At 39.2% G+C, this 14,214-nt stretch overlaps 1 protein-coding gene across 5 annotated transcripts; it reads right to left on the reverse strand.

Moving 5' to 3' along the window:
- Positions 1 to 4,020: 4,020 nt before the first annotated feature.
- Positions 4,021 to 8,317, reverse strand: ARF6 (ARF GTPase 6). 5 transcript variants are annotated; one of them, XR_015698454.1, is made up of 3 exons: positions 7,803 to 7,866; positions 5,446 to 7,677; positions 4,021 to 4,486 (listed from the first exon to the last, which is right to left on the reverse strand). XR_015698454.1 is itself a non-coding variant. In XM_087728885.1 (3 exons), the coding sequence occupies exons 2-3, from the start codon at positions 7,199 to 7,201 to the stop codon at positions 4,402 to 4,404; spliced, it is 531 nt and encodes a 176-aa protein (XP_087585011.1). In that variant the 5' UTR covers positions 7,202 to 7,677; positions 7,882 to 8,317; the 3' UTR covers positions 4,021 to 4,401. The 5 variants fall into 5 exon arrangements, 4 of the variants coding, with proteins under 4 accessions (XP_087585011.1, XP_087585003.1, XP_087584999.1 ...); XM_087728885.1 differs by lacking the exon at positions 7,803 to 7,866 and adding an exon at positions 7,882 to 8,317 and having other exon boundaries at positions 6,756 to 7,677; XM_087728877.1 differs by having other exon boundaries at positions 6,756 to 7,677; positions 7,809 to 8,317.
- Positions 8,318 to 14,214: the final 5,897 nt, after the last annotated feature.

A 14,214-nucleotide genomic window follows, 5' to 3' on the forward strand; every position in this document is an offset into this window, starting at 1 on the left:
CAGTTCTTAAAAGAAAAGTCTGTAGTGTAAACAAGCACTGAAAAAAGGAAACAAAAGAAATTACTGCAAGGTCTGTTGAATTAGCTAAAAATGACAATGAAACAGAGGCATTCTAGTCACAGACTCTTGTTCATATAGTGAACCACATTTTTAGATAATCTAAAGTCAGGTGATCAAATTTCATGCCTCCAGCTAATGCAGAACATTTATCATTTGCCCTGGCTGGCACCTGAAAGTACTAAAAAGAAAAATGTGGCACTTCAAAGGCCAGCATAGGCTTTGAGATATTTTAAGACTTATGCTTAATAGTTACTGACAACTATATATTGTTCTACCATAACACAACTTCCCTTCTACTTTATATTCAAAACTCAGTACTTTTGAGGAATGTGTTATCATAAAGATTGAGGGGAAAAAATTCAACAATCTCAGTCTTCACACTGATATTCAAGGTCCTTCATAAGAAGTTTTTGGTATGTGGTACAGAGCCTCCCACAAGGATGATAAACATGACCTGAACACATTTAGTCTCCCCAGGCCAGAAAAAAAGCTAACTGAAGTTGTAACATTGTAACAAGTTTGCAATATCAGACAGTACTGTAAAGCAATTTAAAAACAATGAGGTAAAAAGTTACATGAGCCTACATGAATCATCTTAGAGAATCAACCAAATAGAAAGACAATTTAGTTGTAATTCAGAGGAACAGCCTGGCTTGGAAGACACTGGGCTTTTAAGACTGGAAGGTTGGATTAACCACTTTTTTGGAACATTTTGCACATAGATTGCTGTGGCAATCAAGATAAACGTAAAATCTTGGCATTGTTTATGTTAAACTCTTTCACAGAAATTGGGCTATGAAGGTATTTTCCAGGTTCTCAAATTTTCTCAGATTTCAAATGCCTCAGAGCCCAAAAGAACCAAATTAGATATTTGAATTATTTAAACCTAGAGGGGAAGGAGAATTGTAATTTATGTTCAAGTCACAAATTATATCATGGCAAAGTAAAGGAGTCACAGATCCTCAGGAAATCATTTACAATGATAGCTGGAGATTATGAGACTCAGAGTAATTATGGTGCTGGACTTCTTTCAACTCATTCTCTCTCCCTGTATTTTTGCTATGGGGAAAACTAGGCGGGTCTTGAACTCCTGGAAGAAAAGTTGGATATAAATTTAACAATTCGATTAAAACTCTGATCTGGAAATGATGGCTTACGAATTAAAATTATTTCACAGTGTTTCTCTGGTTTTTCAGAAGCTTGCACTATTCACAACTGAAATAAATGTCATAGAATTGTCAGGGGCCAGTTTACTCTTGCATGTTTACCCCGTGACGCCTTGTACATCAGTTGTGCCCTTTTGTGGATTGTGAATCCTTGCACTCAGTCACTCAGGTCCTGGTCAGTCAGGTCTGAACTGCTGTAACACCCTGTATACTGAAGAGTATTAGGAAGCTATAACTGGCACACAATTTGAAATGGACAGCATATAAATTTAATAAATATTTGAACATTCTATAAGAATGTAATTGCTGCAAACATTCACTCATACTGCAAAATAGTTCCAATTATTATTATGATTAGCATATGGTACCCAGATCACAATACTGTCACAGAGTAGTAATTCGGCTTGCCAATGTACCAGTCCTGTTATAGGACATGTTTGTGAACTTCCCAAAGTGTGCCACAGGAAGCGAACTGGCTTCACACCAGAGAGAAAGATGAGTGGCTCTTCCTGCTGCATCACTAAATCACCCTCCCTTGCCAGAGCTGCCTCCGAGGCAGGCACCGCAACTGGGAAGGTTCAGAGCAATCAGGAATCTGTCTGCCTGCACAGTGCACCAGCTTGCCTCCATACTGAAGGGGTACCTATCTATCTTCTTGCATAGAACATGCTTTTGAACTGTTAGTGGATAAAAGCTGAGGCGAGTAAGAGGAGCTCAACCTGCCACAGTGCAAGGGCTCAAACTGCCAGAGCTCCTCCTACGTCATTAAGCCATGGAGTCACTGAGCCTCTAATAGTTCAATTGAGATAATAGACTTGGCTGAAACTCATTAAGTGCTGCTTAATTTCAGTGCAACATTGGATATTTAAGAACCCACTTTTTTAAAATTCAGAATTTATGAGATGCAATGTGAACAATTACGTTACAACTTCTGAACCAAACCTCAATCAACAAACCTGATTTTCCCACCTCCCTCTCATTTAAATATTGTAATAAATCCATTGAGATTTTTAAAAATTTCAAGAAGTCTCTTACTAGAATCTTCAATGACTTTCATTCAAAAGAAATTCTAATATTTAATGCAAGTAAAGGATTTTGAACCAAGTAATGTTAATTTATATATCATTTCTATTTTTTGGCAAGACCCAAGTACACTTAAGACATTGTAATTCTAGAATACCTATAAGTCATCCCATTTCAGGTATGTATTCATTGCATTTTAATTGTCTTAAACCATGGCAAAAACAATACACAACTGATTTATGATGCTTCCTTTTCAACATACTATGCCTTAGATTCTTTAGCATTTAATCATACACGTAAACATACACATTAACTTTTAAGAATAAATCCTGAGTTGTTGGAATTATTATCCTTAATTACAACCCTCCAGACTGACTTTGATTTATATTTATTCATCTCATTTGATTTAGCTATCATAGCATCAATATATTTACCTTTAAAGAAATCATATACCTTGATATGGTCCACCGATTACTAGTAAATATTCACAGGGTCTTGCTGTATGTCTTATTTTAGAAGCTTCTTCAACCAACGTGTCTCCTAATTTTTAATTATTTGTTAAATTTATTTGCCGCCTAGCTTACTATAGGGCTATTTTAGGCAGTTTTAGTTTTAGGAACAATTGGTATAATTGCTTTTACTTAGTTAGTATTGTAACTCATATCTATGGAGATTCTTAGTCATCCAGGTCATGGTTGTCCCAAAGGTGCTTTTTCAAGAGGCAACTGGACTTTCTGGTTTTTTTCTGAAGACGTTTCGCTTCTCATCCAAGAAACTTCAGCTCTGAGTTGAAGAAGCTTCTTGGATGAGAAGCGAAACATCTTCAAAGAAAAACCAGAAAGTCCAGTTGCCTCTTAAAAAAGCACCTTTAGGACTATTGTAACTCACCCATCTTTGATTTTACAATATACTTTCAATAATTACTGTTTTAATATTTTAATATTTGAGCACACTTCTAAAACTAATAGTCTTAGTACCCTAATTTGATAGAACATAATCACTGTCCTAAAGATAAAACAAGAAAGATCAATGGGTGAATTCAGTGGCAGAAAATGTGCATTGCTGAGAACAGACTAACTAACTACAGCTCAGGGAAAAAAATATTGTCTGAATGCTCTGCAGACTTTGATGGTGACTTCACAAAGACAATACAACAATAATTTGCATTGCGGTGTTGAACACAAGAACATACCTTTTGACATTTCCATGATGACACTACCACACATATCATTTACTTTTCATCACCATCATGGATGCCGTTGCTGCCAATACTCCATTATTAACCATGAATAGATGTGCTAATGGCCTGACTTGGTGAAATGTGGTTTCTTAAATTCCACAATAGTTATAGTCAACCTGGTTATTTCCAGACTTTCTGGATACAAATCTATTATTAAAACATAATAAGTTTAATAGCAAGGGACTATAGGAGATACTTTGCAACAATAAGGAAGTTGTTTGCCATTCTTCCAGGATGTTTTTTGCATCTTCCTATTGTAATTTACAGCCTTGGTAATCTCTAGTAGTTTTGCATTCAACTATTAACCAAGCCTGACATTGCTTAGCTTCCCAGCTCTGCTACTTGCTAAGCAAGGTTAGGTTCCCATGTTTTAAGTTGTTTAACCAGAACAGAAAAAAGCTACATTTTAATTAATCAAATCCTAATACCAGCCTTTACCCATAGGCAACTCTGAACGTAAACCACACAAAAGCTGAAAAGCAAGCATTTAAAAAACATTTTCTTCCCCATTGAAATATAACAGAAAAAATGTGCTGTATAATTGTTTTATTTTCTGCTTATTAGTTCTTTTACCAACACTACAACCATATTGCAGACACAAAAATCCTGTTTACTTTATTCAGGGAGATCACAGTCTACAGACTTATCAAACATAGTTAACGCCATTCAAAAATGTATTTAGTTGTACTTTATAAGTCACATGAACACATGTACTAATTTTTTAAAGGAGTGGAACTCTAGCAGATTGCATTTAATCTTGCAAGCTGCAGATAAATATCTAAAGCCATTTTTATGGCTACTTTGAGCCACAGAAAAGACATAACTTTGTTTCTTTGGAAAAGGACACTTATAAATTTTTGTACATTTTGTTCAGTAGCAAAAATTATTTGATCTATTTGCCACATATTTCTTTCAACATCTGTGATTTTCATCCAAGACTGTTGATTTAAAGGGGAAAGCAGAAAGTATTCTTTTCAACCATAGAGAATCAGCATACCTGGAGGAACAAAATTAAATGACATATACAAGTTATGTATCCAACTTAATACATTTGTATGAAGATTTGATTCTGCCTCATTTGGAGAAAAGTACTACAAACTCTATACCAAAGGTAAACCCACCTATGTTTTCACTGCAATTAGTTATACGAAAGTTTGAGAACCAGTAACAGATCTTCAAGTTTTCCAGTTTAGGCAACTACTTTGTGCTTGGCTTTAGCTATTCCAGAAGACAGTCAATTGTTTATGGACATTTCTGTGTTTAACACAATCATACTGTAATAATTTAGTTCGTTGTTCTCATCTTATGTTTTAAAAGATTATTTTCTGAAGGAATACTGCATTTTCTATTGAGATTAATTTCACTGATTTTATAATAAAATTGTTTATAGATTCATCTAGGATTAGGCTTTATTTTCTGTTGAGTGATGCTAAGCATTGAGTTTTAAGAAACTAATTCAATATAATTTTATCCCTCAAACATCTTTGGTACAAGCTTTAGCTCACGATTTAAATAGAAAAAACACTGAAGTGTAGTATAATGCCCCAATTTAAACAGATACCCTTTAGAAAATGGGAATTTTCTTCTGGGTTTGTAGCAATACATTCCTAAAATTCCTCAGATGAGTGTTACTCCTTGAGGAAATCCAAAATTAATCCTTAAGGCTGAATAAAAAACCAGCTGTGTCATATTTTTGCACCCAGTATTAATACTTCATTGAATTTTTTATGCTAACCTGAATTCACAATAATCTCCCCTGACAACTAATCAGTGATTTGAATGCTGATATGGCAAAATAATATGATTGCCTTAAAAAAAATAACACGGAAGTTTACATTCATAGTCATTTGCTCACTCTCCACCTCAATCATTAGCTACCCTTCCAAAGGGATTTATAAATGTAGACATCCAAAAGACAAAGTAAAAGTACTGCCAGAATGAAAGGGTAGAACTTGCCTGCATATGTTCAACGTGATTTTGTGTACAAAGAGCCAAGTTTTCCAAATCCACTCAGTTGTTGCACTTAATTTAGTGGCATCCACAAACCACGCTCACATCCTTCTTTTATTTTGATGCATTTAAGTTTAACAATTACACAAAAGCAGATGAAGGTTCCTTCCAATCTCTCAGGTTCATAAAGCTGCATTAAGCCAAGTTAAAGATCCAAAAATATTTATTATTTGAGATGCTTTTAAGTCCAATTGTGATACTGCCATCCCTTCTCAACTGTTGAGAGGAATAGTTTAACCATTCAAGTTTTGTGTTTTAAAAAACTGCATGTCACAGCGATGCTTATAAATTATTGCTGCATTTCATGGAATGAGATTTTTTTTGCACTAGAACTGGAAAATAATGCAATTACTTAATATTGCAGCTGAAAAGCTAACAAATTGCAAAGTACAGGAACTGCGGTTTAACACCATTCTCATATCCTGCATATGGTTACTATTTAGAATGGAAACTTATTTGCATTTTTAAACATGCATGATATAACAACTTACTTTCAATATTCTGAAGTTATTGGCCAGATAATCTAATATCAGGTTCTAATGTGCAACCATATCTTCAAATGCTACTTTTATTATCAATGGCCAAAAGAATTCAGAATTTTATTTCTTGTCTTAGTTAGATTCTTGCCATAAAGAGGACAGAATGCAGTTAATTCATTAACAGTGGTTTTCATTTTACTAGATAACAGAGACCTAACATATTCTGCATCATGGCAAAAAGAAGCAAATTTACAGCAAAAATAAATGAGGGAGAAACTATCAAACCCGAAAGCATACATTTAAAAGAAATGATACATTTAGCCCCAGAACCCAAATAAATGAAGTCAAAGCATTGCAACATTTGAGAAAAAATATTTTGCAAAGCTACGTGTGTCTTCCCTCCCAACCCACATTGCTGGAAGTTTGCCACAGAAATTAACGCTTCTGTTCATTAACAGTTAAAGATTAGAGCATTTCTTAACACCAAGCAAATTTTTTATTTAACTGGGAAGCAGTCAAGTGTGCAGAAGGAATGGATGGTAGTCGGAGGTGAGCAATCATTAAAATCCTATGGATGCTTAATTTCTGAACTTTTTAGTAGAGAGAATCATTGTTTTCTGGGAAGCCACAGTGTTCCTTATGCGTGCTAACTCTCTTAATGACTAGTAACAGTTTGTCATGGTTTAAAATAATCATTAGGATTTATAGTTAGATGTTAACCATGTCAGCCCTTCATAGAGTCCATCACCCGAGGTGGCACAGGATGGCTGAACATACCAATTCCTATCCCTGATTCGGGTCAGCCCCAGTTTTTCTTGGATCTCATGTGGCTTCATGGCATCAGGAAGGTCCTGCTTGTTGGCGAAGATAAGGATGATAGCATCCCGCATCTCTCGATCATTGATAATACGGTGCAATTCCTGACGGGCCTCGTCAATGCGGTCCCGATCAGCGCAGTCCACCACAAATATCAGGCCCTGGGTGCCTGTGTAATAGTGCCGCCACAAAGGCCGGATTTTATCTTGGCCCCCAACATCCCACACGTTAAACTTGACATTTTTATAAGTCACCGTTTCTACGTTGAAGCCCACGGTCGGGATGGTGGTGACCGCTTGGCCTAGCTTCAGTTTGTACAAGATGGTGGTCTTCCCTGCTGCATCCAAGCCAAGCATCAAGATCCGCATCTCCTTGTTGCCAAAAATCTTGGACAGTACCTTGCCCATGATGGTAGCGGTAGAGAGACAGGCATCCACAAGAAGATGGAGAAGGGTTGTGGTTACACCCAGTGACCAAAAAAAAAAAAAAAAGTGCCACACCACGCTGCTGGATAGAAGCCAAATGCAAGCTGAAATGTATTTACTACAACCACTACCAGGAAGCCAGTCAATCTGAGCTAAGAGAGCAAGCGATGGGAGAGGACAAAAGGTGGCGAAGGGGAAGCACCACCCTGACGGGCCCCAACAGGAAGGAGGAGAAGGTGGGGAGGATTTAATGCAGTTTAATGCCACCGGAGGGGCGAAAGGACCCTCCTGGAGACCCCTCCGAGAGAAGCGGGGCGGAGCTGGCTCAGAAGGGGGCGGGGCTTCATGGGGAAGGGCGGGAGGGCCCGGCGTCTTTCAGTCAGTCCCTCTCAGGGCGGGCCTGGGCGTCTCCCCCCTTCTTTTCCAGTTCCGAGACTCCCTTGAGCGACGGTGGGTGGCTGTAAAGAGACAGGGGGGGGTGGGGGAAGGGGGGGGCAACACAGTCAGTCAGAGGAAGGCTCTCTGAGGTGCAACATTGAATTTTTTTAAAAAAAGGAAAGCCGCTAACCCTCCCCTCACATACAGTCACCTCAAGTCCGCGCCGGCTCCTCCGCCCGTCCGCCCGCCCGCCTTTCCGGAAAGGGAAAAAAGGCCCGCCTTACCCTTTCCTTCACAAACTCACTGCCTGGCTTGACTGATTCGCGGCGACCGTCTCCAACACGCAGGCGCGCACCTCGGCCGACCGACACTTGCGAAAGGCGACCCCGCCCACAAGTGAGGGAGGAGGGTTACCGGGAATTTAGGAAGCACTGCGCACGCGCGAGTTTTTCTCTCGGCGGCTACGGGAATGAGCAGACGCAGGCTGGAAGGCGTGTCTAAGAGGGCGGAAAGAAGTCATTACAACGCTCCGTGGAATGAATGCGTAAATGCTGCTCAATTAAGTTTTCCGGCTTCACCTTAGTTATGCGCAGACTCGCCAGAATTTTCTTGAACATGCGCAAAAATAAATTCCGCCCGGAGTCAACTGCGCAAGTGCTAAAGGAGAATGAGAGACCAAAGAGCCTCAAACTTTTTTTAAGGGGTAACCTCCCCTAATCCGCATGCGTGGCACTCCCCATCGCTTGTCAGAAATTTCATCTGCGCGTGCGCTGTATTGCCCCCTTTTTTTTGCGCAGTTGCAGTCCCAGCCAATCGTGGAAGGACAAGACAAACACGCGATCAGAATTCACCTCAATTGCCCGACATAAAACTACGCAAGCGCACTATCGTCATTAATTTAGCGGGGCCTTGCTGTAGCGCGCATGCTTGGTAGAAAATTCTGTTTGAGATAGGTTTGGAATAGGAGTGTGCGTAACATGGAAACACGGCTACCTCTGTACAAATTAAAGTGAGATAATCTGCGTCAGGACTTGCGCACTAAACTCATTTAAAAAGGATTAAGTGGCGCAAGGATCACAAAGAATAGGGATGGGATTGATAATTTTATTTGGGTTTTTTGGAACTCTATTGGCGGCATGCGCCAGATCTAATAGTTGCGTTTGAAGTTTGAAAATTCTCTCCGCTTTGATTTGCAACTGATTCGTGAAACTTTTTCCCGGCTTTGTGTTTTCTGAAAACTTGTACCTGAAAACAGATTTTCTTTTCCGTGCATATTATTTTTTGTATCTCTTCTGCACTGGTTTTCTTACAGCAGCGTTGCAACGTTGCGAACTCCCTAAAATGAAAATATTCTTATTAGACCATTCGAAATATCACAACGCTTGAGTTGATTGGAGGGCTCATAAACGGGGGGGGGGAAAAACACCGCACCATCTAATACTGAAACCACGGACTGGAAACCTCTTATGGATTTTTTTTTAAAGTAAAGAAGAAAATAATTTTGGGACTTGCGGTTTTGATTAGAAAGGTTATAGAAATAAGGGAATCATGTAATCGTAGAAATTGAATTAGAGTTGTACATATAACTGCTAAGAGAAGATTGAAAGGCACTTTTTAATCTGTATTTTTTCATGTTTTCTGTTTTTTTCTACCTTTTTTCTTTGTGTCTTCAGTTACAATATTTTTTCTTTGAATACATTTCTCATTAAATATGTACATATTTTAATAAAAACTATTTTAAAACAGAATTTTCATTTAAAGTTCATCTATATAGCAGAACGTGGGAAGTAGGAAGTGTTCAGATAGATTTTGCTAGGTCATTTGATAGCTTCAGGTTGAGCTTCGTCTTTGAACTTTAATGATATGCTAATAAAAGAGATTAGTAAACTCATTTGGATAACTTTCATAAGCATTTAAAAAAAAGGTACGCTCTAATTCAGATAATTTTAAATCTTTGTTGGCCAATCAGAAACCTCTGGGTTCTAAAGCTACTTTATTTTGAATATTGAACATCCCTACCACTTCTTAGCACTATATGGCATATAGTATACCAAATTAAATTATTAATATATATATATTTAAAGATAAAAACAGACAATGATGTATTAAAATGTATAACCATAAATTAGAAGCCTCTGAAAAAAATATAAATTGTAACATAATCAAAGCTGGCTATATTAGCTGCAGGAAAAAAAATGCAAATATAAGGCCCTATCATCCTAACCTGATTTAAAGCCAAGTGTCACATTTCCTTTGAAGAATCTTCTCATGCCATCAGGGCACTAATGTATAAAGCTGATCCCATTGCTGCTCTGTCAGCATAGTGGTAGGTAGATAATGTTTAAAGTCACTAGTAAGGTAAATTGGTCAGTCTGTTTTTAGAAACAGATATACGGAAAGAACAGATATACCAAAAGAACTCCCCTTTTTTTTGCCTTCAGGTCAGTGTTGGTACCTGATGACTGTCTTAACTAGTCCATGCAGTTTTCTTGGCAGGTTTTTCAGAAGTGATTTGCCAACCCTATTTCCTAGGACAGAGAGAGATTGACTGGCCCAAGGTTATTCACCTGCCTTCATGCCTAAAGTAGTAATAGAACTCACAGTCTCCTAGTTTCTAGCTTGGTGGTTATGAACTCTCTACCTTGCAAAACTTCCAACAACAAAACACAGCTAAATAATATTTTATGATATTTTGAAATCACAAGTTGATCTAAGTACTGAGCTAGATTAAAAATGTAAAAGGCCTCAGTGAAGTAAGAATAGAACAGGGTTTTTCATAATAGCAGTAGACTTATATACCGCTTCATAGGCCTTTCAGGCCTCTCTAAGCGGTTTACAGAGAGTCAGCATATTGCCCCCAACAATCTGGGTCCTCATTTTACCCACCTCGGAAGGATGGAAGGCTGAGTCAACCCTGAGCCGGTGAGATTTGAACCGCTGACCTGCTGATCTAGCAGTAGCCTGCAGTGCTGCATTTAACCACTGCGCCACCTTGGCTCTTAACATGATGGGGTTCTATAAAACTAAGGCAACACACCCTCACCCCCAATCACTTGAATATAGGCAAGTTTCTATCACTTGCGTTTGCCTCTTGACCAAAGATTCTAGGATTTTTTTTTAAACAACTAGTTCCAATGCCTGAAAACCGAGAACATCTGGGTGACAGCCCTATGAGGTAGACCAAACTTCCTGCATTGGAAGGCATGGCTTTATGGAATCTGCAAGTGATTATGATGCTTGTTGTATTCACACAATACACTAATTATACTTAACCAAATGGCTAAATACTACATATTAATCATAGAGTGCTCATCTGTTTAGCTATAATATAGTTTGCATATTTTTGATTTAGCGTGAGTACATCCACCCATTAAGCTTTTTGTGCAAATCATGGTATAAAAACCCTGCACTGTACGAAGGTCATGGTGAGATCAGGAGGAAACAGTTACGCTTAATACCCAGAAGTCACTCAGGCTACTTTAAACTTGTTTCCCAGGGTTCTTAAGTCTGCAAGAAGCAGAGAATAAATTCTGCATGTACTATGAAATATTCTCCACAAAGTCCTGATCAATACTGGCCATTTAGCCACAAGAGACTCAAGTAGAGTACATAGAATTCCAGATCTGTTGATTAGAACAAAGCCAAAAAGAAATCATGCTACAATAAACAATTGACAAATGTACTTAAGAAGCAATTTATAGATCAGTGATGGTTAAACTTTTCAGCACCGAGTGCCCAAACTGGAATGCATGTGCATGTGCACACGGCGGAGCGCTGGAAACCCAAAGGCCAGCTGGCTGGGGCGCATGCGTGTGCCGGCCAGCTGGTCTTCGGGTTTCTGGCATGCATGCTGGCCATCTGGTCTTCCCATGTGCTGGAGCACCGGAAACCCAAAGACCAACTGGCCAGAATGCGCATGCCTGTTTCTTGGGTGTTTTTCAGGCCATTTTCAGGCCATTTTCTGGCACTCGTGAAGACCGGAAACCAGAAGAGTAGCTGATGATGATGCATGTGCCCACAGACAGGGCTCTGAACCACCTCTGGCACACATGCCATAAGTTCGCCATCACAGTTATATATGATTGTCCACCCCCTACTTGTCTTCATTTGGATCAGAATAAACTTGCTAGTCTTTATGGCAGTGCTTTTTAACATTGAAAATGTGCGGACTTCACTTCCTAGAATTTCTCAGCCAGCAGCAGCATGAAGATTATCGCTCCTGAACTACTTAAGGATATGTAAAGAACAGCTACCTCTGACTTAACTTACGCATAGGTGAACTTCAGAAAAAAAGTATTCTTATTCCCCTGTATGATTTGGTATTTGGCATCAGATAGTGATACTATTTTAGTATTCTGTTCTTTGCTGCCACCTTCAGACTGATAGGAAATGATATAAACCATTAGGCAAGAAGCAAACAGCCAGTAATCCCAGCTCCCAGGGAAGCTAAGTTTGCTGGATCAGTTGAGCCTAGGAAAATAAACAAGTTCCTAATCAAATATAAAATTGACACACAATTGACAGAAAAATCAGAAGCAGAGCAGGTTGAAGATCCAATCATGCAGTTAATATAATGTCTAGACTAGACAAGTTACAGTATAACCTCTGCATGCAGAGCAAAGTAAACAAAACAAAACAGATAATGTGTCCTTCAAGCTGAATTTGGATCCTTATTGGACATATTTTTATTATTTTCTTGGCAACAATATGGTTGTTCCTTGGCTTCTTTTGGAATGTTTTTGTCAATTTCCTAGCTGCAAACAGCTGTAAATGTACACCGGATGCCAAGAGCACAAAAAATGCAGTTGGGTGATCACATGCGTATGTGTGCAGCACTTGGAACTGGGTCATAAGTACTTTTTGCAGGGTTTGTCTTCATTTCAATCACTAAGCAATCGGTTGTTGCTCAAGGATTGCCTATACCAATGAAACCCAGCTCCTGAATTGGATTATCAATTGTGATACAAAATTGGGTTTCTAGTATAGGTGTGGGGTTTTTTTTTACCACCATATAGTCCATGCTAACCTTTCCCCCATCACATGCCAAAAGCGGGGGGAGTGCAGGGGGTGTGTGCACTGGGGTGCCCACACCCATAATGCTATGCATGCGACCCCCACCCTCCCTCCCGCTTTTGGCTCATGATGGACCAGTTTTTCACCCTCCCCAGGTTCCAGAGGCTTTCTAGGAGCCTGGGGAGGAAGAAAACAGCCACCCCCACCCCCCCGAGGCCCTCAGGGAAGCCTCTGGAGCACAAAAAACTGGCCCTACGGACAAACCGGAAGTTCGGGAACGAACTTCTGGTTTAGCTGTAGGGCCATTTTTTGCCCCCCGGAGGCTTAAAAGAAGTCCAAAGTCAGCTGGTCAGAGTGCGCTTGCATGCTGGAGCTGACAGGGCAATGCATCGCGTGCCCTAACAAATGGCTCTGCATGCCACAGGTTTGCCATCATGGATGTAGTCCCTTAATTCACAGGGACATGGCGGCTCAGTGGCTAAGATGCTGAGCTTGTTGATCAGAAAGGTCGGCAGTTCAGTGGTTCGAATCCCTAGTGCCGTGTAATGGAATGAGCTCCTGTTACTTGTCCCAGCTTCTGCCAACCTAGCAGTTCAAAAGCATGTAAAAAATGCAAGTAGAAAAACAGAAACCACCTTTGGTGGAAAGGTAACAGTTTTCCGTGCGCCTTCGGCATTTATTCATGTTGCGCACATGACCACGGAGATGTCTTCGGACAGCGCTGGCTCTTTGGCTAAGAAACAGAGATGAGCACCGCCCCCTAGAGTTGGGAACAACTAACACATATATGCGAGGGGAACTTCTACCTTTACTTTAGTCCCTTAATTAGTCCTTAATTCAGGATAGAATCGAGACAACTGGGTGAAGCTGAGCATTTATTTGCCAAATGCCCTTCCTGATGCCTATGTGGAGCTTGTAGCAGATATTTTTTTCTTTGCCCCTTAAGAGAGAAACATTTGCCACTATCTTGGATTGAACTCTCAACCTTTTGAGTGGAATGCAACTCATATCTACTACAGGTGTCTGCTTCAAAAATTATTTGGAAGTAGTCTGGATTTTGCACAAACACAGCTTTTCTGTTATTCATTTCAGCACCTTTTTAAAGAGTTCCACACATGCCTGAAAAAGATAGCACTGTTTTAAGACCCATAGTAAGTTTAATAATTCCTAAAAGCAGTCCAAAACACTTATTTTAAATATTTATAATGATACACAGCAATAATATCTAGGTTATGACCTTTGACTCTGTTCCCCACTAGAATGTACTTCTCAGAAGGTAACTCAAAAGAAAAATGGCCATTCAATTAATTACAATTTTAAAGGATTGCTGTCCCAAATACTGAACCTGCCCATGTCTTCTGCTTGAAGGTTACGCATGTAAGCACAAATTAATCCTGATTGTGAGAGGAACTTTGGACAGTTTTTTTTACCCTCAGCAGAATAGTGAATCTTCATTTAAGTATACTATTTAAAAACATTGAAAATAAACAGAAATGATCTTGAAAAAGACATACCCCGTTCTTTCCAAGACAACTACATGGACCTGCCCATAAAGCCATCAAAAATTAAGTAATATTTTTTTTGCATGCAAAAAGTTATAAGAG

The sequence above is a fragment of the Thamnophis sirtalis genome, unplaced genomic scaffold, assembly GCF_051295495.1.
Source record: "Thamnophis sirtalis isolate CommonGarterSnake01/CBP01778 unplaced genomic scaffold, rThaSir2_p1.2 scaffold_1, whole genome shotgun sequence".
Lineage (NCBI taxonomy): Eukaryota > Metazoa > Chordata > Lepidosauria > Squamata > Natricidae > Thamnophis > Thamnophis sirtalis.

Excerpts from the sequence above, each read along its gene's own strand:
- ARF6 (XM_087728885.1), bottom strand. The coding sequence starts at position 7,201 with ATGGGCAAGGTACTGTCCAAGATTTTTGGCAACAAGGAGATGCGGATC. Across the intron at positions 4,487-6,755 it reads CGAATCAGGGATAGGAATTG|GTATGCTGATTCTCTATGGT; the intron begins GTATGTTCAGCC and ends TTGTTCCTCCAG.